The 25,325-nt window shown below is 63.2% G+C and overlaps 1 protein-coding gene across 4 annotated transcripts in view; it reads right to left on the bottom strand.

The window, feature by feature from the left end:
• LOC118979280 (carboxyl-terminal PDZ ligand of neuronal nitric oxide synthase protein-like) overlaps positions 1-25,325 on the bottom strand; it is a 90,528-nt gene that overhangs the window by 55,335 nt on the left and 9,868 nt on the right. For 3 of the 4 annotated variants that reach the window (XM_037035348.1, XM_037035349.1, XM_037035350.1), the window contains exon 2: positions 9,366-9,437. The exons of the other annotated variant lie outside the window; for it this stretch is intronic. In XM_037035348.1, coding sequence (XP_036891243.1) covers positions 9,366-9,437 — 72 coding nt within the window. The remainder of the gene's footprint in view (positions 1-9,365; positions 9,438-25,325) is intronic. 4 annotated transcript variants of the gene reach the window in all.

Below are 25,325 nucleotides of genomic sequence, written 5' to 3'. Positions count from 1 at the left end.
TGCCCTCAGAAGCGCATGCTCACGCACTTGCCGGTAAAGGCACACGCACTGCGCGGCCTTGCTCACCCACAGTGGGACTGCCGGTCTGCCTCCCCCCACCGTGTCCTCTGCAAAACCCACAACTGTTGGCAACAGACGGTCGTAGCGGAACAAGGTGTTACACGAGAACACTGTGTTGCAACAGAACGGCGTGTTGGAGCGGCCCCGGTCTGGGCCGTCTCGGCCACGAGGCGACGGGCTGCTGCTCCTCAGCCCCCCCCCCCGGGGTCCTGCTCCCCTCATCCACCACTTGTCCGGGCTCTCTCCCTGCCGCCTCACTGTAGCCCAGACCCGGCTTCGCGTTTTCCACGTCACCCATCCGTTCCCAGCCTTGCGCAATGCACCTACTGTGCGCCGCACACCTGCTGACACCCCAGGTGCATACAGACTTCTCGGGGCTTGACTCTGGCCCTGCTGATCTTGCCTAGCAGGCACCGCCGGCCCAGGGGGCAGTGACCCGGGTGCAGGCAGCCTCCAAGTCCCCATCAGTCGCTCCTACTTCCTTTATGGCCAAGTGGGTGGCCTTCCTCCCCACAGGCAGGTGACACATTTCCATTTCACCGCGTTTCCCCTTCACACCATTAAAGAAGTATGAGCACTTCCAACGGTGGAAAAGTCATGCGCAGGAAGAGAAGAGCCAGCATCCTAGGAAGTCGGCGGGACTGTCAGCCTCGGACCCCAGAATGTCACCATGACCCAATCGCAGGGGATTCTTAGAGGGGACCCGGAAGGCCCACTGCTGGAGCAGAACGGCCGGGAATCGCGAGAGCAGAACTGGGGAGACAGAGAGGAGGCCCACACCCCGACGTCGGCCGTGACACCTGTCCCCTGACCCCTGCAGACGAGCCACCAATACAGACCACGCGCCGTCCACACACGCACCCTCGTCCCCCTCCCCCAGTCACCCTGATGACGGTGCGCTTTTGTGCAGGACTGCCCCTGGTCTACAGTCCCTCGGACAGACCCACTGTGCGGCACACAGCTGCTCCCGAGAAGCTGGTGGTCTAGCCGGGGGGGGGGGGGGGGGCCCCCNGGGGGGGGGGGGGGGGGGGGGGGGGGGGCACCCACACAAGTTCAATTCCAGAACAGGGCCCACGGGCTACACACAAACAGGGTGCAGAGACAGGCCGGCCGGGCCAGGTGGCTGGGGACGCACCGTGGTGAGAAGGGACAGGGAGGGGGACCAGACACAGCATGGTCCCAGGAAAGAGAACGGGGTTTCAAAACCAGAAGGAAAGGACACGGCCATGACCGGTCACCAGGGAGCAGGTGAGTGCAGGCAGGCGCCCCGCTGCATGAGGGACGGGACGGGCACGGTAGCAAGCCCGTTTGGTCTGGGAGCACTTCCACGCCAAGTCACCGAGAGGGGTCTGCTGGCTTACCGACTCGGCACAGCACGCTGGGCCTGGCCTGCGTGCCAGGTGCTCCGGGTGCACAGCCCCCTGGAGAGGCCGCAGGCAGCAGCGCCACGGGCACAGGGCTCTTACAGTCAGTGGAGACAGGGCTTCGACTTGACGCTGTCCCTCTGAAGGTCAGCCTCCAGCCACCGAGCACCTGCCGTGTGCTAGGCAAATGCTAACTGTGCTGCAGCCCTCAGAGCGTCCCCAGCCCCCACCCCCACCCACCACGCCCAGGAAGAAGGCAAAGGGTGCGAAGACCCCAGACCTCCTGTGGGCCAGCCTGTGCTCCGAGGCCCCATCTCTGGAGCATCCCTGTCGGGAGCGAGTGCAGGGCGGACAAGCCTCCGGCATCAGCTGGCCACCCCCAGATGCCGCCGGACACCACACCCCGGCTGGCGCAGGCTCACTGTTCCGGGACAGACGAGAGGGCAGACTTCCTCCCAGCGAGAGCAGCCCCCGCCGCCCCCCTTCCCGTCCCTGCAGCGTGTCCCCCAGGGCTGCCAGCGAGAGGCTCTCGGACCTCTGGCTGCACCCGAGGCAGAGGCATACCCGCCCCGCCCGCCCACAGCACCGTGTCTGCGTCACCGTCTATGAGGTCACTCAGGACGAAAAGACCATTGCCACCTCCATGAGCGCCTCCCGCCCCCAAACTCACTGCGAACCCGAAAGGCCATGAGAACTTCTGTGCAGGCGCAGAGCTGTGACGGGGAAAGAGCAGGTGCGGCCCCTTGGGGAAGACGTCTCAGAACAAAGGGCGCAGCCAGCACGACAGCTCACCGCAGGGAGGCCTGTGCTTGGTCAGAGCGGGACCCCCACACCAACGAGGCCCCCACGACCTACAAAGTTGTGCCAACAGGCTGTCAGGCAGAGCAGCTTGCAAGCCGGCTGTGGCCAAGGAAACCCACCACCCGCCCCGTTAAGGGAGTCGGAGACTCAGCGGCCTCGTTCTCCTGGCGAGGGGAGCACGCAGGGGCCTAAACCCGGTGGTGAAGGCCAGTTGGGAAACCTCATTTAAAAGCAGACACGGCTGGAAAGGGGGTCAGACGTGGGAGGCTGCTCCAGGCTGCGTGTGGGAGCAGCCCGCGCGCGGGGCGTGCGCGCCCAACACGGAAGCACCAGCACTGCGGCGGCCGCGGCCCGAGCACCACCATCTCGCTCTAGCGGGCTGGCCACTCCGCCTCGGTCTTCCGGAAAGTACCTGCCAATAGCTCGGACGGAATCTCTTCATCAGAAAGAACGAAAGAGAAGAAATGTCCACCCCAAACTGGAAGACAGAGCAGTGGAATCTAACGTGTGTGTGTGGGGGGGGGGGGCAGGCAGTGAGGAAAGCAGGCCGCAGGCTTGCGGGGGTCAGGAAGTCAGAGAAGGCATCGGCTGGGTCTGCAGGAGGTTTCCCTGCCCTGGGCTCCCTCTGCAATCGGGAGATTCTTTGGGGGATTGTCAAGAAAAGGAACGGACCATCCAGCTGAATTCAGATGGAAGCCCAGAGAACTCGGCCTCCTGGCTGCTATTCAGCAACACAGACCAAGATTTCATCTGTGGGGAGAGGAGGAGGAGGAGCCCACGCCGTCGCCCAGAAGCACGAACTCCTGGACCCCCACCTTCTGCTCCCCGTGCCCACGAACCCAGGCTGCTCTCTCCCCTCAGAGGCCCCTCAGCTGGGAGAGCCCGGAGTCCTGTCTCCCTTCACCCCACCCCCCTCCACTTCGGTCTTGGAGGGGACCCTTGAAGTCCGCCTTCAGATACCTCACACGAGCCCATCTGTCATGCTGAATGTGGAACGGGGACGGGGAGAGNATTCAGCAACACAGACCAAGATTTTGTCTGTGGGGAGAGGAGGAGGAGGAGCCCACACCGTCGCCCAGAAGCACGAACTCCTGGACCCCCACCTTCTGCTCCCCGTGCCCACGAACCCAGGCTGCTCTCTCCCCTCAGAGGCCCCTCAGCTGGGAGAGCCCGGAGTCCTGTCTCCCTTCACCCCACCCCCCTCCACTTCGGTCTTGGAGGGGGCCCTTGAAGTCCGCCTTCAGATATCTCACACGAGCCCATCTGTCATGCTGAATGTGGAACGGGGACGTGGAGCTGCCTGTTCCATGAGACTCCCAGGCCCCCGCGTGTCTCCCGAGAGCCTGACAGCTGAAGACACACCCCCGGGCCAAACCCCCCCCCCCCCCCCCCCCCCCCCNCCCCCCCGCCCCAACCCCCCCCCCCCCCCCCGCAGCTCCGACTGCTCTCCAGAGAGGCCGAGCCCCGCCCGTCTGGGCCGAGGCATGTGCCACTCACTCACTGGGTCACCGCGAAGGGTGCAGAGTCTGGGGGCAGCCAGGTGATGGGGACAGACACCTCCTCAGGTCCCCCGAGGAGGTGTGTGCAGGAGGCGGGGAAAGGCCTCGCCCTGCAAAGGGGGGGCCAGGAGCACGTTGCATTCATGCTGCTGAACATGAACTTAAAAATCAAATACATGTCACACCCCAAACCACCTGCGGAAAATAGGTGACCAGGCGGCAAAGATCCGACTCCATGTCCACACGCACCCAAGTCGGAAGAGGCCGGCCACCCACGGAAGCCCAGAGGGGCTGAGTGTCAGCAGAGCCACGGGCCAGAGAAGCTTCCCTCAGACGCACTGCCCGAGCCTCTGGCAGGCGGGGGCGGGGGTGGGGGGCTTTGTTCTGCAGGTGAAGGCGACCATCAGCCTCTTGGCCTGGCTCCCAACACAGGTGCTCAGAACTGGCGACCCCCCAACAGCCTTTTGCTCAGCGTCCCACCTCAACCTCAACAAGCCTGCGCTGCCCATCTCCGGCTCCAAAGGCCTTCTTTCCCACCTTTCTGCCAGCCAATCGCCAAACACAACTGCCTGCCTGCCTCTGAGAACCTCTCCTGGGCCCATCCAGTTAAACAGAATCATCTTAAGGGCAACAGCTTTCATGCTGGAGCCTGAGACATCCTGAGGAACCCCAGAGGTCAGGCCAACAGCCTGGATCTGCAGCTCCCAAGATGACGTTCATCACAACCACCTGGAGGGTTCATCAAACCCCAAGCTCCTGGGCCAGGGTCATGGGTGGGGCCAAGAGCATCCCTCTAACAGGCTCCCAGGCTGGGCTGCTGGCCTCAGGGCCACACCTGGAGAAGCACTGGCCTCAGTCACTCAGATCTCCCAGGACGCAGGGTTAGGGGACCAAGATGCTCTCACTGACCTAAAATCCCAGCCAACTCCCTTCACTTTGGGGCACAATCCCCTCCCGGCTGAGTAGCAGTGGACCGTGAGCTAAGCACCAGCCACACACCAGGACACAGACAAGCCCCTGGCCTCCGTCACCGCACCGCATCCCCCACGGACAGGGCATGGACAGGCTGCAGGGTCGGGGCACCAGCACAGACAGCAACGCGGCTCATCGTCGTTAGGACCGACGGGCCGCTGCCTTGGAGACCAAACGTCAGCACAGGCGCAGCACACAGGTACAGGGCCAGCCCGAGTCCCACCGAGTCTCGTCCTCCTAACGGGGGCGGGGGAGGAAGGGCGTCTGGCCAGCACTCTGGATGGGAGCAGCAAGAATGTCTGGAATCCCTTATCTTCCCCTGCAGCCCAAACACGGATCCTCCAGCAGCTCAGGAAATCACAGTACAGCACCGGGGAGTCCTGGGGGGTGGGGGCAGGGCAGTGGGGGGAGCCCGCTGGAATGTCCTCCCTGCTCCCCCACGTGGGGCCTGGAGAGGACACGCAGAGACACCGGCTGGGTGCTCCACCCCCCCTCGGCACTGGAGTGCAGAGAGCACTGTGGAGCAGGAGGACCCCCGGAGGGGGACACTCGGAGGGGAGCGGAGCAGACACTCCCCGGGCAGGCGAGTCGGCGAGGCAGGCGAGCCCGGGCACCAGCGTTCTCCGGGTCCTTCCCCGCTGAGTGTGGACTGTGTCCGCCTCTGGGCTGGAGAGAAATCAAACAGGCCTCTGGGCAGCTGCTTTCAGTAATCTGCTTCGGGCAGGCTCGGCTGGGTGGTTGTGGGAGGCAACTCAGATTCCGCCAGAGGGGCCCAGTGCAGGGCCCTCCTCCTCCCTGTCCGCCTGACACCTCGGACGTGCCCAAGGCCTGAGCTCCTTGGACCAATCAAAACGGGTCCTGCCCTGGCTGGTTGGAGCGCTGTCCTGTGCACCAAAGGGTTGTGGGTCCAAGTCTTGTATGGCGGGCAGCCAATAGAAATTTTTCTCACAGCGATGTTTCTCTGTCTCTCCCCTCTCCCTCTCTAAAATCAACAAACACACCCTTGGGTGAGAACAAAAATAAAAAAGAAGAGGGAACCTGGAGGTAAAGAGCCCGCCCCGCAGGAGAGGGTGGCGGGGAAGAGGAGATACTGCTGAGAGACTAGGGAGGAGCCCGCAGGCCACCCTGGGAGAGAGGCAGCCTCAGTGCGCGCCTGGCCGGAGGGCAGGAAGGTCAGGCAGGGACTCTGACAGTCCTGTGACCATTGTCACAGCTACGGCAAGGCCAGGCCCCACCAAGCCCCCTTAGGGGCCGATCTCCAGGCCCGGCTACGGGTGGCGAAAGCTCCAAATGGGACGGAGGCCTGCCCGCCTCCCCATCTCAGGTCAGTGCAGGGCCCACGATCTACGCAGACGTCCCTCCTGCTGCTGGGGGGGCCACACTCACCCCGCCCCCCACCTTGTCCTCACTGGTCCCCCCACAAGCAGAGCTTGGCCAGGCCGGCTCAGCGCCCACATTCAGGCTTAGCGCCAACTGCAGGGAGGGGCACTCCACTCTGAGGTCAGCCGACTGCCCGTCACCAGCACGGGTGACCCTGCGCACGGAGCCTGGGCCCTAACGCCTGGGGGCCGCATGCTCAGCTGTGCCAATACACGCTGGGGTGTCTGGGAAGGGGCGGAAGCGAAAACCCTACATAGCACAGCATGAGCTCTCGCAGTGAACCCCCTCGCTGAGACCCCCAGCCCCAAAGGGCGGGTGTTGGTGTAAAGGCAGACACCTCCCCACCCCCGACATAACTGTCATCCTGCTGAATAAAGACCAGATGTGCAAACCAACCAAAAAACCTCACCAGGTCTGAGGAGCAGGTTTTGGTGACAGAAACCAGGGTGGGGCCTGCAGAGGTGAGGTCTGGGGGGCAGGCACCGGGCCCCCACCTGGCGGTGGCACCTGCTTGGCTGCTGCACCCACTGCCCCTCCCAAAACCCAGCCAGGAGAGGCCACTGTGTGCTCTGACCCCCAGGTCCCCCACTGGGGGACTGCCCAGCCCCACCCCAAGCCGGGGGAGCCCAGCCGGCCTGAGCTGGCCTGGCCAGGTACTCTGCCTGCACTGTGTGGCCGTGGGAGCCCTCTGCTCCACACGGGGCGGCGGAGGTCCCGTCTGCCAGAGAAGGCGGGTTTGGGGGGACTCAGGGCCCTTCTTCCCTCTGTTACCTTTACCAGTGTGGGGAATGCACAGAGGTCTCTAGAGGGAAGCTTCTAGAAGGGAGGCTTGTGGAGGATACCTGAGGAGACAGGCTCAGCCACAGAGAGAGGGGGTGCCTCCCAGGCAGGGGCAGTTCCCGGCCATGTGCAGGGCCTGGGGTGCCAGGGGAATCCAGAGTTCAGCCTCCAGTCTGCAGGTGAGGAGCCACAGGGCCCTGAGACAACCACCCCTTCAGACCTGCCCGCAGACGCTGAGCCGGGCAGCAGCGTGGAGGCGGTGGGGGCGGGGTGCAGAGTGACTGCCGCGGGCCACTGCCAACGCTGTGTGTCAGATGACCTGGGCCTCCCCAGCTGGGGACTGAGAGGGAGGCAAGCGTTTGAGAAACGTGTAGGAGGATAAGGGTGACAGATGGGAAGGCTGCTGATGGAAACCCTGAAGGTGACCCTGAGGTTCCCAGCTCACGCCTCCCAATGAGATCCCTGGAAAGAAGAAAACACAGAGGGGAGGGGGTTCCGAGCAAAGAGAAAAGGCTGCAGAAACGATGGATTTGGCCTTGGACACGCTGAACTTGAGGTGCCTTTGGGACATCCAAACGGGGCGGCACCCAGGGTCTAGGAACCTCCGGGTCTACAAGGAAGTTTATGGAAAGCCAAGAATGGCCCGACTGACCCCCAGGGCTGTCCACTGGCCAGCCGTGTGAAGGGGGCACCCACAGGGATGCTGGGCCAGAGGCGGTGGGGCAGGGCCGTGGCGGTCCTCCGGGACCTCAGAGCTGGGAGCCATCTCTCCCCTCGTTCACGAGGTCCTTCCTGCTTTGGGGAGGGGAAGGGAGGTGGAGCTCCTTGCACGTCAGGGATGGGAGCCCGGGGGGCCCCAAGCCCCTCTGAGAAGCAGGGGTGCCCCCAGCGCCCTGAGTATGGAAGAAGGTCCTTGCTGTGCATCCCAGTGGAGGCAGGAGAGGCTGCAGCTGCTCTGACCAGAGACGCAGCGCAGGGGGCGAGGGGAGGGTGTGATGGGGGCAGAGCCTCCGTTCCCAAGGGTGACAGGTTCGGAGAGAGCTGCACAGTGACGTGAGCACACGCAGCAGCACTGCCCGTGCCCTTCGGCGTGGCGGGGCTTCAAGGCAACCTTGGAGGCAGCGAAGAAGGTGGAAGAAAACGTCCCGGAGCTCAACGCCAAACCTTAGAAGAAAATCTACACGGGAGAGAACGCCCGAGAACAGGGGAGAGGGCGGGGGAGAAACAGCAGGGGAAGGAACCAAGTCTGTGGAGCGGACACCCGAGAGGCGGGGCTGGGCAGGAGAGGCACCAGGGCCGAGGGCAAGTCTGCCCTCTGGGGGTGCTGCCCCTGCACTGCCCCACCCACCGTCCCACGCCCAGCTGCGCACAGGGTCAGGGAGGGGCGTCTACAGGGTGGGCGAGGCACATGGCACCCATGAGAACCTTGTGACCCATGTCCTACCTGCGCCCAGGGACCGGCCACTGCCCTGACCTGCCCAACGCTGGCCTCACCCCACTCTGCATAAAGGACAAAGCTGCCCTCCACACGGAAACCCTGGGCCCCAGTCCCTGACAGCTGCAGCCCCACCCAGACGCCCCTGCCCCGGGCACTGGGGGCTGCAGGACACACACACCCGAGCAGTGGGTGCCGCCAGTCTACACAGGGTGTGGGCGGCCGACCAAGCAGCTCTGTGGCCAAGGAATTTCTCCCTCCAACTTAACCAGCTGGTCATTAAGCCCTGGAAGCAGGTCACAGGAACAGCGCTCCTGGCACAGGGCCCTGTGGATGGCAGGTAATGGGGGAACTGGGGGGGCAGTGGGCTCCCCCAAAAGGCAAAGAGCCCAAACAGGCTGCACCCAGGATGACTCCCAGCCACCCCACACCCACTCACTCCCAAAGTCACAGCAACTGGTCCGGCCACTCGGAGCCCGCCATCAGCATGCACAGACCTGAAGTGACCTCTCCTGCCACTCAGGGCCGGCACCCGGACAGAGCCCTTCACAGCGGTCAGAAGAAGGCACCTTCGTGCGCACGCTCTGCCCTGCACCCGAGTCAGGAGGGAGCGTCCAGCACACGCTCCTAAGGGCCCTCAGCAGCAGGGGGGAAGCACACGCACTTCCCAAGCCCAAAGCAACTGGCCAAGGGAATGGATGAAATCCCACACTTGGTCTCAAAATTCCAAGTAAATCTTACCTCTGCACCACAATTAACAGCTTTGTGCTTTTACTGTTTGGTGCTAATTAACTGCTCCTGACCAAGCCCCTCCCTGACATCTCTGGCTAAGACCCCTCTCCCACCCCCCCACCATACCCTGTTGGGCCCCGCACATGCGTCAGCCAGGGCGCCAGGCATCTCAGGGCAAGAGGCAGTAGGTCCACTGAGAGGAAGGATGGTGCCCCTGCAGACACCCCATCCACTTGGACCTTGACCTTTGATCAAGGCCATGCCCCCAGCTGGGAACAGCTCCCGTGCAGTGTGGGGGGAGGGCCTGGGGTGCCGAGGGGCAGCCCCGTCCCCAGTGCTCACCCGGATCCGGCGCATGGCAGCCACGATCTCCACTCTGCTGTTGGGCCTCGGCACGTCCAGGCTCCCAACGTACTGCGGGGAGAAGCAAACACTCGGTGAGAACAGGGCGGCGTGTGAGCAGTGGTGGACGGGCCTCGGGGGGCCCGTCCAGTTCATCACCCCATTTCGCAGCAGCCAAACGGGGCGACTCCTTCCAGCTCTGTGTCTCCAAAGCAAACAAATGGGAGATTTTGAAACGAGATGACCAAGTGCTTCCTGTATCCTCGCAGTCTCCCCAGGGGTGCAGGGCTGACCCCAGCAGGCTCCGGAAAGACCCGGGGGAAGACCCGCCCCCCACGAAGCTGGGGCGACACAGTGGCCTCCCTGTGCAACCTTCCTCGCTGGGGCACGGGGCTCCAAGGGAGAGCCCGGAGCTGAGGGAGAAGTCTCTCACACCAGCCTGCTGTGCACATATTCCAGCCCTTCAAGAAAACAAACGGAAGGAGAGGGCATGTTTCTCGGTCAACGGCAGATCTCGGCAAGGGGAGGGGGCGGCTCGGTGTTTCAGGGAGCCCGCACACTGAGCGAGCTCCTGACTGGAGGCCAGGAACGGACGCACCCTATTGTATTAAAACGTCCAACCTGACCGCACAGAGCGGCATGCGGGTTAACGTTCAGCGTGTGAACGACTCCTCACCGGACACCATTCGAGTCACCCTGGGGCACGCAGAGCGAAGGAGGAGCATCCGAACGCCAACAGCCCGGCGTGCGCCTTTGCTTGAGAGCAGGCGTGACGCCCTGGGACACGCGGGGCATCTGTTCTGTGGAACCAGGCCCGCTCCATCACGCTCACTGCTCTGCTCCATGGCTCTTCGCTCCAAATACAGCCTGGGCGTCTTTCTTGGCCCTAACCAACCCCTGGGCTCGGCCTCTCCTTCCGACACACAAGTCACACGAAGGAGCCCACGGGTGACCCTGGAACTCAGCCCCCAGGGAGGCCCACACCCGGAGCAAAGGCGGCGTCCATGGGGGTAAGAGAGGGAGTCAGGACGGGTCTGTGGCTATGGGAACAGCAGGATGTCCCCAGGATGTGCAGCAGGACGGGCCCCCATCGGGCCATCAGGACCCCCGCCCTCGGTGCTAGTGCAGGGACATTCGCAGGCAGGAGTGGCTGGAGGGGGGCAGCGGGCCCACAGGCTCTGGGCCCGAGGACGCCGGCCGGCAGGTCCCAGCCCCTCGGTGTAACCGTGAGGTCAGATCGACTGTGGTTGGCGCTTCTCCCCTCCGGGCTCAGCAGGGCCCCGCAGTGTGTTGGCTCCACAGCCACCACAGAGCCAGGCATGATGCAAGGCCGGTTGTCAAGACTGCTCAACCTCAAAGGCCCTCTGGCCAGGGGCAGCCCCCCCCCCCCGCTCCCCCCAGAAGCTCACTCTGACAGCCATCAGGGCCCACTTGGTGGTCAGACCCTCAGGGCCCTGTCCCGTCGGCCCTCAGGGAGTGCTGAGACCTCGTGGCCAAGCAAGGCCACCGTTGCAGGTGCTTGGGGACCGTGTTTCCCTGCACACTGGTCTCTGCCACCCCAGCAGGGGCCTGCTGCCCTGGGAGAAAACAACCGGGGCCTGAACACGCCTGGCCAGACGGGCCCGGCCCACCTCTTCCTCCTCAGCAAGGGTGCCCTGGGCTGGGAATCCCCAAGCATCGAGGAATGTGGGGCACAGGGCACAGAGGGACAGCTCTGGGCAGGTTCCCTCCTAGAGGAGCGGCATTCTGCAGTGGACAGAGCTCAGGAGAGAACCCCTGGCACAGGCCCTCCCCCAGAGCGACCTCTCTTCCCTGAGCACCTAGAAAGGAATGGCTACGAGGAAGATGCAACCCCACCGGGCAGTCGCGACATGAGACCCTCCGGTCAGTTTATTCGGGGCCTCGTCTTCCAGATCAGCAGGCGTTGGCTGCAGCAATGCTCACCAAAGGGCCCCGGTACTCAGTCCTCCGAGTTTCTGGACAACCTAAGTCTCCGAGCCAGATTAACACCTCGCAAAGGTTTTTTCTTTTTCACTTTCTTGCCTCCACCCTGTTTTCTGGAGATTAACTCCTGAAGACGGTGACACACTCGGCTGTAGTGTCTCCTGGTACATAAACCACCACACGAAAGCAGCCTGACGTGACAGCACAGTCACCAGTACCCCCGCCACCCCTCGGCCTGTTGGCCTTTCTGCCCTCGCCCTCCTCAGGGGACTCCCTTTATTCACGAGTGTTTCCGGAGACCAGAAAAAGACATACATGAACCAGAAATAAACGCATCAGGTGATTCTGCTTCTGACCATGTTGGAGCAACTGTGTCATCAGACGAGGCTCCTTCAAACAGAAAACAGAAGTCTGGACAAGGTACAAAGTAACTGCAGAGAACACGTACCATACGGAGAGTGAACGGCAATACGACCGTGGACACAGTTGACAAGAATGTACCCACAGTGGCTCACTTGTAACAAGCGCACCACACTGAGCAAGAGACCAGTAACGGGGGACTGGGGAAGAGGGTCTTCGGGAACTCTGTCCTTGCTACCCAATTTTTTCTGTCATTAAATGAGCCTTAAAAAATGAAGTTTATTCATTAAACTCGGGAGGCACTGGGGAGACTCACGCAGGCAGAGAGGCGTCCGGTGAACACGGTGCCCACCGAGCACACCGGCTGGAGCGCGGGCCAAACAGCTCACTCAGACGCCTGGTGGGGTGGGCACCAGGGACGGGGCAGCCTGGGAAGCACTGAAGGGGGGCAGAAGCCTCACGGGGGTGTCACGGAGGGAGCCTGCGGACAAGACGTCCACCGCACCCAGGTCCTTGGATGACCCCGCGCTGCACGTGTGCACAGGAGACTCCAAGGAGCCCAACAGGACAGCGGTGCCCCCGTGGAGAGGCGGGTTTAGGACTTAGGAGCAGCTGGGTTAACTGTCGGATCTGAAATCCGCAGTGTTCAGAAGAGGACAGCAGACCGTGTCATGGGGCTGTCAGAACCCCACCTGGCCAGTGGAAGCCAGGCTGTGGGGGAGGCCACAGGGCCCTGTGCTCCTTCGGCGAAGACAGAGACCCACAGGTGGATGTGAGGTGAAGGGCCCTGGATCCCCGCATCTCTGGCTCTCGGCTTCTCTCTGAAAACCGCAGCCCCAGGCCCACAGCCCACAGCCCACGCCACCCAAGGGGCCGGGCCCAGCAGTGCTCAGCGGGCGGTGGGGGAGGGGCCAGTCTCCCCAGCCGCTGGCTTCCTCCCCAGACCACCCCGCCTGTGATCCCAACAGCTATCCCCCTCGGGTCCAAACCAGTCTGGTGTCTACTCAGCCACCCCGCCTGCCTGGTCACCGTCCTCGGTCGCCCAGCCACACTGGGTCCTCTCTCCCAAGACACACAGTGAGGATCTGCTGTGCCTAGAAATCACCAGGGCAGCTGCCCATCTGCGTCATTCCTTCAGAAGCCATCTGTCCAGACACCTGCTCAAAACCAGGGTCACAAGAGCGGAGACTTCAAAGCCCAAAGGAACTTTAGGAGTCACGTCCAAGGTTATGTCGAAAAAGGATTCAATGAGAATGTGTGACAAGTACTGGAGAGCTGGGCCCCCAGCCAGTGTTCACAGGGTCCTCGTTCTGAGCCACCCAAAGGTGCTCTCGGGTCACCCTTTCCCCTCCGCACTCTCACAGCACCAGGAGGGCCCCCCGGGCACACATCCCCTCCTGCCTCCCCATCTCCGTGGGGGCCCCTGGAGGGCTGGGGCCTTGGCCCAGGTCCCGAACCCCCAGTCTCAGAGCAGGGCGACCAAGGGGCTGATGAATGCACGGCCCAAGGACACAGCCTGGCCCAGGCGCTGCCTCTGCCGCCTGAGTCCCTCCTGCAGAATGTGGCCCCGGGCCCAGCAGGGCGGGGAGGCCCCTGAGCAGGAGGGGAAGCACGCCCTGGGTGGAAGGTCTCACCTCACTAAGCACCAAAGGAGCAAGAGCTCCTTTGCTTAGTGCCGCAACAGCGGGACCCCCAACCCCAGGGCCTCAAGTCACACACAGAAACGTCCATGCATGGTACCCAAGGGTCGGTGGCCCCGTGCAGAGTTCCAGAGCCTGGGCCACGGACTCTTCGGGGCGGGAGCAGGCAGAGCAGAAGGAGCCTGGGCTCTGCACCTGTCTGCCATGGGACCTGAGGTGCGGTTTCTGGTTCTCTAAATGGGGAGAGTTCCCCGAGGCACAGGCCCTGGGCAGTGGAATGACACAGTGTCACCGCCCAGGCGGACCCACGGCCCCGCTCAGCTCCCTGACCAGCTGTGCCCCGCAGCACACTGGGCTCGCATGCAGAGCTGTGAGTACGTTCATCTGATTCCTGGGTTCACTGTGTCCTGGATGGGACGGCAATGACTGGTGCCGTGGCGGCTGTCACAGCTGTGCCCTGAGCACCCAGCCCAAGGCCTGGCCCGTCCAACAAGTGGCTGAACGGGCAGCTCTTCCTGCTGTTCAGCAAGAACCCGGAAGATGGGAGCTAGTTGGGGCACCACCTCCAGGAGGCCCCAGACTGTCCCGCCCCCACCCGATTACCCAGCGGGCCCCACCCGGAGCCCTTCCACTCACCTTCACCTCAGACAATGAGACTCCTGCGAAGACCAAGAAGACCTGGTCCTCCAGGTGAACTCAAGGGAGCAGGAAGTCTGACAAGCAAGCCACAGCAACAGCTTCTCTCACTGGGGTGGAGAGGAAGGGGCTGGGAGACCCTGGGGACAAGGCCAGGCCACGAGAAGAGCCCACCAGGGAGCCAGGGGTGGCAGCAGAGACGAAGGCAGACAGGGCTGTGAAGACCACTTCCCGTGGAGACGGGACGAGACGGGACGGACATTGGCCCTGGAGCTTCCCCCAAGCTCCCGGGCTGCAACCAGGCAGGATACCCACGTTCCGAGACTGAGGGTTTGGCTCACGGTCCCTCGGGGAGGGTGAGACTGTGGCCCAGGTGGCTCCAGGACAACACTTGGTGGCAAAGTCAGAGGAGCGGCCCCTGGACCTGCCCCAGCTCCACCATGGGGAAGGCGCCCCAGGGACCAGAGCCCGCGGGTCAAACCCCCAGCACAGCCGCCGCTGCCACCATCGCACCTGTGAGCTGCAGCCTTGCAGGGCGGCCTGGGGACCCGCGAGACCCTGGCAGGAGCACATGCAGCCTCGCAGCTTTCTCTGCTAAAAAGTCACAGATCACTACCTACTCGCCAAAATGCAGGGGGACAGGAAGCAAAGAAGAGGTGCAGGACGATGAGGAATGGGCAGCTCTGGCCCAGGGAGAACCGGCTTGGAGAGGAACTCGGAGGGGCCGGGGCGGGAGGCACCCAGGGTGGGGACGGGGGCGCTGAGGGCGGCTTCCCTGGGGACACAAAGAGATGCTCTAGGGAACAGGAGTGAGATGGGCCACGCCTGCCTAACGCCCCACTCCGTTCGGAGAGACGCCAGCGTGGGCTCTGCTCGCCCCTCAAAGATGTTTCTGAGCAGAAAGTGGTCTTTCCACAAAGACTGTTGCAGTGGTGGGAAGGTTCGCATCACATCCCCCCGGTGCTGAGCAGACAACCCGGCTAGACACCCCGTTCCTCAGAGACAAGGAGGACGCGGCCCACAAGGCCTAGTCAGTCCTCTCATCCCTGGAGTCCCCGTGGCTCCGAGAAGAGGACAAGCAGGGATGAGGCCAAAAGCCAGGGTGGGCCTAGGGGCAGCTGCTGAGGCGAGATGCTGCCACACGTCCCAAACCAGGGCACCTGCTGAGCATGCCTGCCGAGGACGCTGGTGAGCCGTGCGGGCGCTTGGGCACGCAGAGCGGGGCAGCCCCGAGGAAGCAACTCCCACTGTGTTCGCAAGGGCCAAGCACCCTGCCTGCTCGGAGCTGCCCTGGTCTGAGCGCTGCGGCCTCCATGTCCTGGGAACCCGGGCCGGGCGAGCCCGTCCTGACGGGGGCCCTCGGCGCTGTGTCCCTGGCCCTCCACCCGAGCGGCTTCCCCTGGGAGATGGTGAACACACCTGGCCTCCCAGGTGCTGCAGGTGCCAGCAGCCTTGCCAGCTGAGCATGCCACCTCTCCCGTAGTTACGGGGAAATGCAGCAGAAGCAGGTGTGGGAGCGGAGAAGACCAGCCCCTCGGGGTGCCCCAGGCAGGCGGGCTCCAGGGACACCCTCTGACACGGCACTCAGCCACCAGCCTGCTCCTCCACCAGCTCCCCAGGACGGATCAGGAGCCAGATGGACAGAATGCCACACTGCTCGGGGCACAACTACCGACCACACACTAATATCACATGCATTTCTGTGCACATTCCGAGAACTGCAACCATCCCATCACCACAAAGGCTTATCCTCCTGGCCATTGCGCCCACACTTGCACACCAGAGGAAAACCACACGCGCCCGGCGCACTGCCCCTGCCCAGCAGGAAGACACGTGGGCCCCTCCAGGCTCCGCCTCCTCGGTGCAAGATGCGTAAGGCCGCCTGCTCTTCCAACCGCCCTGAGTGACTGTGAGCCTCGAACCCGGGGTCCACAGGGACGTGTTCTGAGAAGCACAGAGCCCTACAGGAACGCAAGGTGACACTGCTGTGACACGGGGCAGGAGACACAACCAGATGGTGACGGTCACTGCCAAGTAACGAGGCAAACCTGGGCCTGCCACCTCCCAGCGCAGCCCCGGCTGTCCCCTCGGGAGACAGAGAACATTCCCAGGGTCCAGTCTGTGCCAGCTCCGCAGACGGAACAGGTGTCCCCCAGCGAGGTCAGAGCCACGATTCAGGACACCTGTGCCCACCGTCCCTGCCTCCAGCCCTGGATGTCCTCCAGCCCTGGACGTCCTCCAGGGCCAGACAGGGACTCATCTTCCCGCCTTTCCAAGAGCCTGTCCCCTCTTCCCCTTGCCACAGGCGAAGGCCACATGCCACCACAGCACCAGCGGGCACACCGTCCGTCCTTGGGAGCTGACCTGACCCAGCGGGCCTATCCCCTGGCCATAGCCGTTTGTACTAGGACACGACAACTAGAACCACACGCTGACAGGCTCGCGCTTCAACGAGTGGCAGCTGTGCTCCCCATGGGGGGCGGGGGGCTCCATCTGTCCACCGGGGGCTTGGAAGTGCCCCTGCACCTCCTGAGCTGGCCTGGCCGGGTGTCAGCAGGAGGAGACAGGACCTGAGGGGCGTGGGCAGCGGCTGTGGGCGGGCACAGGTCCTCTCGCCCCAAGGCGTAAGGGCTCTGTGTAGCAAACTGTAATCAGGTTAAATAGCAGCTTCCTGGACGAGGGGCGGGAGGGGGCGGGACTTGGGACCAGGGAGTGTGAGAAGGACCAGAAGCAGAAGAGGAGACCTGGGGCGGGATGACGTCCCCCGGAGTCATCGGATGCAGCCCCTCAGAGGGGTAGACAAAACCAGGACGGGCTTCAGGACCCCTTCCGCCCTCCTCTGACCTTTAACTCTTACCCCTCCCTGCCCCCACCTCACCCTGCTGCTCTGCGATGTGTCATCCGTCGTACCCAGGCTTGCCGTGACTCACCCCTCAGAGCTGTGTGACCTGGCGGGCGTGTCGTCTGGACACCTGTCACCTGCGTTTCGTCCCATCTGATTGNTTTCCCCCCCCCCCCCCCCCCCCCGTGGAGGAGGCACAATTCTGAGAAAATGTCCTCTGTTCCGTCCGCCTCCCTGCCCAGCTCCCCCGACAGGAGGCTCACGGGCAGGAACCAGGCCCGACCCCACGTTCTGCTTCACACCAACCAAGCACGTTCTTAGCCCTCGGCAAACGCCACTCCCTTCTGCCGGCCACAAAAGCAGTAACCACGATGACCCATGAATACTCTGGCTTCCCCGCACTGAGAGGAACTGAGCACACGGAGAAGCCGGAGCAAGCGTTTGGAGAGCCCCTCCGCAGGGCAGACTTCGAGGGCCCAGCGAGGATCACCAGCTGCCTGCTGCCGGCTCCGTGGGTGGCGTTTCACACAACAGCAAAGACAGCAAAGACTGCAAAGCTGCCCAAGTCCAGCTCCTCCAGAGCACCCCACTCCCAGAACAACCACCCAGGAGGACAGGACAACGACCCACTCGGACTCGCAGAGAAACCCAAAGCGGCTGCTGCGTCAGGCCCGTCAGGCACCCGTGAGATGCGGGAGGCCCTGCAGGGAGGCCTGCGGTGGCCGGACGGGAACGTAACCGAACGCAGGGCAGGCACTGGAGCCAGGACTGGCCTTTGCTGTCAGTCACATGCACGAGTCTAAACTCGAACTCGGAGAGCAGACCGAGTGAGCGCACTGACACACGGACCGTCGGCTGAGGAAGGTTCGAGGCAAACGGCCACCAGAGGATGAACTCGGAGCTGAAGCAATGGACCCCGAAATCTCGGCCGACACGTGACACCATGACACCCTGTCCACTCCTGTCACTGGACCTTGCCGACACCGAAGTTTCAACTGTGCCAAGTCAGAAGAGGCTGCAGAGGACAGGCAAAGAACAAACAGGACAAGCGAACAGGAAGCCGGGCGCGGGCAGGTAGGGCCAGACTCCCGGTGGGAAGGGAGCTCTGCACTGGAAACGGCTGGTGTTGGGCCCTGGTGTCTGGCTGCGGGCCCACGGCTGGGGAGCCGGTGTGGAGACTGGGAAGCCCGGGTTCCGGTCCCCTTGCTGTCCCCAGTCTCTCACATGGCACCGCTCTCCACGTTGCTTCTGTGCACTGAGCAGAGGACAACGAGCCAGAGTCACCATCATGCACCCCGAGATGCTGCCCGTGCGCCGCTTCCCCCCACTGTCCTGCCACCCTTGGAGCTCAGGGAGGAGCCTACGTTCCCTCCACTTCTCTCCGCCAAAGGCGCATGTGCTCTGATCTGATCCAGGGGGACAGAAAATGACCCCGCTTGGCATCCACCTTCCCTGGTCTCCACAGAAGTCAACCTCCCCCAAAGGAACGTCCCCAGACCCCTGCCTGGGAGTCACGTGGGACACGCCCTCTCTCCAACAAACGTCACACGTCCGGAGTGTCTGAGGCACTGCTGTCCACTCCAGGGAGTGGGTGAGGCAGTGCACCCAGGACATGCTCCTTCAGGGCCGGGACCTCTCCCTCCCGGGGCTGCACCTTGACCTCCCACAATACCCGGCCCAGCCCCAGGATGAGAAGGTCTCGGCCACCCCTGGCGTGCACACCCCGAGGTCAGCGCGTCGGGGACACCCACGTGCTGCTGCTGCGCCAAATGCAAAGTCCCCGCAGGCGGCGAGGACCACCTGGGCAGCGGCCAGTCTTCAGAGCGTCCCCACTGGCTGTCGCTCGTTAGTCTGGCAGGGCCCCTGGCACACAAGCAGACAGCACTGCCACCCCTGCCGCAGGGGACCGCCTGGGGACTGGCCCGACGCCAGGGTCGGAGGCCTGGGAGCCTGACGCTCTGCCAGGGCCTTTCCGCCTCTCTTTATCTTAATTACGATCAGAAAATACGCCAGCAGCTCACAGTGGAGCCCCTAGAATGGGCCCTAGAAAGGGCTGCCCTGCTGAGGTCGGGCAGCAGCTAAGTCAAACCGAGCCAATGTCCCAGGGAATGTCCCCAAGGGCACAGTCCTCTGGGCCAGCCCACTCTACCAGTCTGTCACCGCGGGACGCCACAGGCTGAGCCATGGCGGGACTGGCTACCTCCACAGCTGCAGAGCAAAGACCCTGATTTCTCTGCCGGCCCCCGCACATCCTGCCGTGCCCCCGCACATCCTGCCGTGCCGTCCCTGGTCACAGGAGCAGGCTGACCAGGGCACAGAGCAGGGTCACAAAGTGGCATCACCTGCCTCCAGGTCTTGGGGCCTCAGGAAGGCCCAGCAGTGTGTCCGGGGTCCAACAGGGCTTTGCCATGTGCTAATGAGGCCGAGGCCAGGGATGGCTTCCCGACACAGCCGTGCAGCTGAGCCCACTGGGATGAGCAGAGGGGAACGCGGACGGAGAGGCCACTCCAGGAAAACAGGGAAAACAGGAACCAGGAGCACAGGCAGGAAGGCAGGCAGTGTGCTCGGTGTGGTGACAGGACACCGAGCAGAGGGGACCGCACTGTGGGCCACCAAGCGATCGTGGCCGACAGAAAAAATGAGGTCCGATGATAGGGAGCCCCACTTACTTGATTAGGGGGAGGAGACCAGGGGGACAGTGTCACAGGTGCATGTGACCTGGGCCAATGAGAGGACAGCATTCTGAGCAAGACGTGTTCCAGGGGAACCTGCCTCCACCTGCCACGGGCGGAACACAAACGCACTTTTGAAGAAACCCCACAGCACCCCCGGCGCCCCGCACTGGGACTCAGTTCAGGCAACACGAGGAGCGGAACCTGCCGTGCTCGACACCAGCGTAGCCAAGATCGGTCTGAGCCGCAGCTGGAGTGAGCTCAGGGCCTGCTCGGTGCCCGGGCCCCGGTGAGTGTGGGATCCCCCCGCAGGACCAGAAGCACCGGGACAGGTGGGGGTCGGAGGGTGGAGCACACGAAAGAAGGCGTCTCCCGCAGGACACCAAGATGCGACCAACCTGCAGCAGACTGGCGCACACAGAGGGGAGCACCGCCCAGCTCCAGAGGAGGGGACGGGGCTGTGACCGCAGCCACACACCCCAGAGGCCGGGCCCACATTCCAGGACCTCACGGGGCAGCTCTGAAATGAGAGGGGGCGTGATGCCCAGGGACAGCAGCTCGGGGGACAGCAGCTCGGGCATCCTTCTGGTGGAGGCCCATCCACTTTCTTGGTCTCTCCCCTCCCAGCCGCCTCCCACCTGGGTGTCTGACGTCCTGTGGGGACTGGGGACCCAGGAGAAGCACCCGGTGCAAAGCCCAGTACAAGTTCTCAGTGTTCAAAGCTGCAGGCGCCTCTCCTTATAACCTCACCCACTGCCAATCTCAGTCATAAATAATTTCATTCTCTTTTTTTTTAACATTCAACTGAGGACATTTTTTTATTGCTTTCAGACGGAAGGGAAGGGAGAGAGGAAACATCCATCAGTTGCCTCCGGCGCACGCCAGGACTGGGGACCAAACCCCAACCTGGGTATGTGCCCTGGTGGGAATCAACCTCTCAGTTGCAGGACGGCACACCAACCAGGAGCCCCCGGCCAGGGCCTGCGAATCAAGTCCTCACAGACCGACCTCGCCCAGGGTTACTGACCTGCCGCATGCCCCTCTTCCCTTTCACTTCCCATCTGCACCTGAGGCCAGCTCCTCCCGCACGGCCCTCGGCCCAGGTGGGGCGAGCAGGGAGGGCTGCAGAAGGTGGGGCTCGGCCACCAGGGTGCTGGCCCACCCAACCCCCCAGGTTGGTTGCAAACGGGACAGATCACAGAGGCGATGTCATTCTTTCATACGTCAGCCTGGCGGGGCCCCAGGCCGCAGTCCCTCAGATGCGAATCCGGGCATCGCCGTGACAGTGGGTGGACCCTGTAGTCCATTAGATGGACCATAATGACACGTGTCTCAGTAGCTGGGCGGGGTGGGGAGGGGGGGAGACAGGTGCTCTGCACACCTGCGGACCGGCAACCCTGCAGAGCCCACAGGACATGCCCACCTGACGGGACCCATGCCTACGCCGTGGCCCCCTGCAGCCGGCACTGTCTCATCTGAGGTCCTACCCTGACACTGAGCCTGGTGCCTGGCAGCGGCAGAGCTCAGGACGAGCCCGGGAGGGCAATAATGACACTGTGCCCGTGAGCCCCTCCCACCTCACGCTCCCCACAGAGCATCTGCTGGGGGCACACTCTTTATCGGAACAGAGCTGGCACGTGACACCAGGGGCTCTGGAGTCCCAGGAAACTGCCTCCCACTGGCCAGGACCCTGAGTGGCTGGGTGCCGTTTCCCCTGCCTGCGAGTGGACACAAAAATAGCCCTCAAATGAAGGCTCTGGAAGAACAGACGCCGTCGTTAAAGCGTCTGGGAAGCTGCAAAAGCAAACAGGCCAGGTGGGCAGCAGGCAGCAAGACGCGCTGAAGACGCCACTGAATACGTGCCCCTCTCCCCAGGGCCATTTCTCCCCAAGGGCAGAATACACCTTCCCGGGGGGCGCCCCTCAGGTGACGTCACCGTCACAGTTGTAAGGGTGCAGGTGAGCGTGGGAGAAGCAGAGCGAGGGCCCGGCTCCTCCTGACCGTTTCTCCGGGAAGCCTGCACCCTCTTCCCCGGAGGCACCGTGCATTGCTCGGTGTTCAATGACGCACAGAATTTTAGCTTGCTCACCTTTTCCCGTGTTGGTCCCATTTCTCCAGAGAGACATGTTCAGTGCATGCACCTGTAGCACAGGTCACGGGCCAGGTGTGGGGGGCGCAGGTGTGAGCCACTGCGTCCTCGGCCGCAGAAACGAGAGACCGTGGAACAGAGCGTCGGCCGAGGTACATGTGCGTCAGCTCACTGAACCGTCCGTCGCAAATGCCCATCTGGAAGTGGCCCGCAGAGACACTCCCCGCCCTTGGAAGTGTCACAGCCACCAGACAAGGCTCCCGTGGAGTGGAAAGCTCGGTGGGATGAGGGCGTCGAGGCTGTCGTGGCGATGGACACGGCGCCCCCATGGCCCCACCCGTGGGCCTGTTTCAAGAAAACCCACAAGCTGAAATGCCCACAATCTAAAACAAAGGTGAGGACACCCTGCGATTTACTCCACAAGGCAGCAAGGACCGTTGTGGGTGGGCGGCCCCACCCATCCCGCCCTCGGCCACCGGGTCAGCAGGGGCATGAACAAGTGGCCGCCAAGTCCGTGCACCTCGGTCCCTCGTCCATAAAGCGAGGAGCTGACTTGGAACCTGCATCCCAGTGACCCTGACCCCGTCTCTCCTTCCCAGGTCAGCCACACACTGAACAGCAACATTGAAACCTTGCGGGCAGCATCCAACTGGATGTGGCCACAGGGCAGCCCCGCAGACGGGCACATGCGGTGGGGATGAACCCCGCAGTTGGCCTGATGCCGGTGCACCTGCGGAGCAGACTTCAAGGCACAGCCGACCCTGAAGAAGCCGGAGGACCCAAGGCTCCCAGAGCACGCGCTGCGGCGGCAGAGAGACCAGGAGAGCGAGGGTCACAGGGTCTGTGGGGCGGACACCAGCCCTGCGGGCTCTCGGGTCGGGGGGGCCTCGGGGTGGCTTGCAGTGCGGTGGCGGGGAGGCAGAGGAGAGAGACGTTTCAGGTCCGGGGTCGAGGGGACAGGCACACTGTTCCCTCATCTGATGAGGACAGAGAGGATTTCTGAAGTTAGAAATGCTCCCCAAGTTAGCGTCCTTTGGAAGTGCGGGGACAGAAGTTCACAGAAATTGACAACAGAGAAGTATCAAGGTCAAATCCATCGGCATTTTCATAAAAAAGAGAACAGAAGCAAAGGGACATCTCTGGGGACATGAGACATGAGGCATACCAAAGACACTGACTTAACAACAGATAAAACTATCAACTTATAAATGAGCCCAAAATAGTTTAAATTATGCAAGACATGAAGGGATTACTTAGAGTTATGAAAATTCAGAAACAAAGTGCCAGAACCCAGGGGAAAAAACCAGAAATAAAAAAGTTCCTTTAGAAGTGAACATCAGCCAGAACAGACACCGGAAAGGACAACCCTAACGAGAGGCTGAGAGTGGGGAAGGTTCCAAAACGGACAGGAAACGCAGGGAGAGCCCGAGGGGCCCTGCAAGGGACGACCACCGGAGGCAGCTCGGGGGTGCTGATGCCCGACGGAGGGGGCTCTTGGACACGGTCACACGTGACGACACGTCGTGGCAGGGTCAGCTCTGGCTCCACGGGGGGACGTCACCAGTGTGGGGGTGGATACCACATGGCTCTTGGCCCTCGGCCTTTACACTCCCCAGCCCACCTGCCACTGGGGTGCCACCCCCTCCAACGGTCCCCCCGGCGTCACCTGCAGGGCTTGGCACTGGAAACCCACAAAAAGGACTCTGGCCTAAAACCAGGCCTGTGCATCGGGGCCCCGCGCGGACACACCCGTTCTGAGCACCTCCACTCTCCCGGCTGCACACGGTGCTCACCCAGGAGTCAGGACAGGGACGGGGATGCGGCCCCCAGCCCAGCCCGGGGGATAAGGACACAGGGACCCAGCATGTGCATCCCCCGAGTTCTCCAGTGGCCCTCATGCGCAGCTGGGCTGTAATGGAAGTTAGCAGAAGCTCAGTGTCTGACCCCTGAACACCCGGTGCAGGTCACTCCCCGAAAGGCCGAGCCCCCGGCCTCCTCCTGCCCGAACGCCCACGGACACCTAGGCGGCAGCGCGGCCCTCTGCCCCTTTGCCTGTCTGGGGAGTCTGACCCTGCACGGCTCTGCTGCTTTTACAAACACTTCTCTTTTGGCTACAATACAGAAAAATGGATGACCAATTCTTAAAACGTTTTTCACAGAGCAGCAGCAGGTGTAAATACTGGAGAACGGAGGGCAGGAAGGAGTGAGGGGCACGGCTCAGGGAGGAGGAGCTCCGGCCCCCGCCCGGCCCCCAGGTGCCAGGGCACACGCACAGCGGGACACCCATGGGCTGGGCCTGGCTGTTTGTCCCCGCCCGTCTTGTCAGCCAGCGTGGGCACTAAGCAACGGGGACGTGGCTTCCCTGGGGACCAGGGTGGTCTGCAGGGGAGAGGGAAGAAGAGCCGGGGTCACGGTCACTGAGATGCAGGTTCTAAGTCAGCTCCTCGCTTTATGGACGAGGGACCGAGGTGCACAGACTTGGCGGCCACTCATTCCCGCCCTTGCTGACCCCGCGGAGGACAGTCCTTGCCGGGCTCCAGCCTCTGCGCCCCGGGGCTCCCCTCCGCGCACAGGGCCCACCGACTGTGGGAGGCAGGAGGGGACGGCGGCTCTCCCTCCCCAATGGCGAAGGCAGGGCACCAACCCCTCCGGCACAGGAGGTGAGTCAGCTGCCTCGGTGTGCGACTCAGACCCACATCTCACGAAAAACAGCTCCAGGCTGCTGCTGGAAAGAGGAAACAGAGACCCACTAAAAGCCATCTCAGTCACGAGCACCTGACACCCACAAGACCCTGCGGAGGACGGCCTCTGGGGCCAGACCCGAGGCTGTCAGACCCCACGGGGCCCACCACACACTTGCCAAGCAGCCGCGGGGGGGCCGGCCTCTGCCAGGGCCGCAGGAAGCCCAGATGTGCAGCCACCCCGTGCGGCGCCTGTGCCAAGACAAGTGCACAAACAACCCCGCGGTGATAAACCAGACGGAGCCCTAGCTATCAGGGAAGGGGGACGCACGCCGAGTTGGGGGGCAGGGCAGAAGTGAGTCCCGGACCAGCTAGCCTCAGAAGACAAGCGTGGAGCCAACACGGACGTCCTGGCCGGCAGTTCGGAGGCAGCTTCGGGCCCCGGGCTGGCCCCCTGGGGGGGGGACAGGGAAAATGAAACCCACACCAGGAATAACTCTGCCGTCTCGCCAAGGGGCTGGCTGAGGGGGCAAAGTCACCTGATACCACATCCTCCCCACAAACACTATTTTGCGAAATACAGCTTCGAGGTGGCCCACAGCACAGCTTGATGGCAAGTGGGCCGGGCAGGAGAAGCACAGTGACCGCCCTGGAAAGCCCCGTGCTGGGGACACCAGTCCTGGGCGGGCCCCAGGCGAACACGGTGAGGGCAAGGCCACGTGTGCGCAGTGACGGCAGCGCTCGCTGGAGATCCACGGCACGCCTGCGTGTCGGGCGCTGCGCCACACCCTGGAAACGCAAAGGTGGACCAGACCTGGTGCCCGTGGAAGGCCCTTGCAGGCCGGCAGGCACCAAGCAGGGGAGGGGCTGAAGACATAGGTATCGCAACACGAGCCGGTGAGTGTTACCAGGAACCCAGGGACATGAAGAAAGCACTGCCCGGGACCCCCACGGTTGCAGCCCCCCCTGGAGCCCATCCCCAACTTCTCAGCGACCCAGAGTCCCCACCTGGACTTTGCACACCAGCAGCCCCCACTGACAAGCAGGCCCGGAGGGAGGCAGGGATGCCCTGGTCCGGGCCGGGTGGGCCTGTCCG

The sequence above is a fragment of the Sturnira hondurensis genome, unplaced genomic scaffold, assembly GCF_014824575.4.
Source record: "Sturnira hondurensis isolate 20B ecotype Veracruz unplaced genomic scaffold, ASM1482457v3 Scaffold0022215, whole genome shotgun sequence".
NCBI lineage: Eukaryota > Metazoa > Chordata > Mammalia > Chiroptera > Phyllostomidae > Sturnira > Sturnira hondurensis.
The sequence above is the reverse complement of the archived record's forward strand: the minus strand, read 5'-3'. Positions and strand labels throughout refer to the sequence as shown.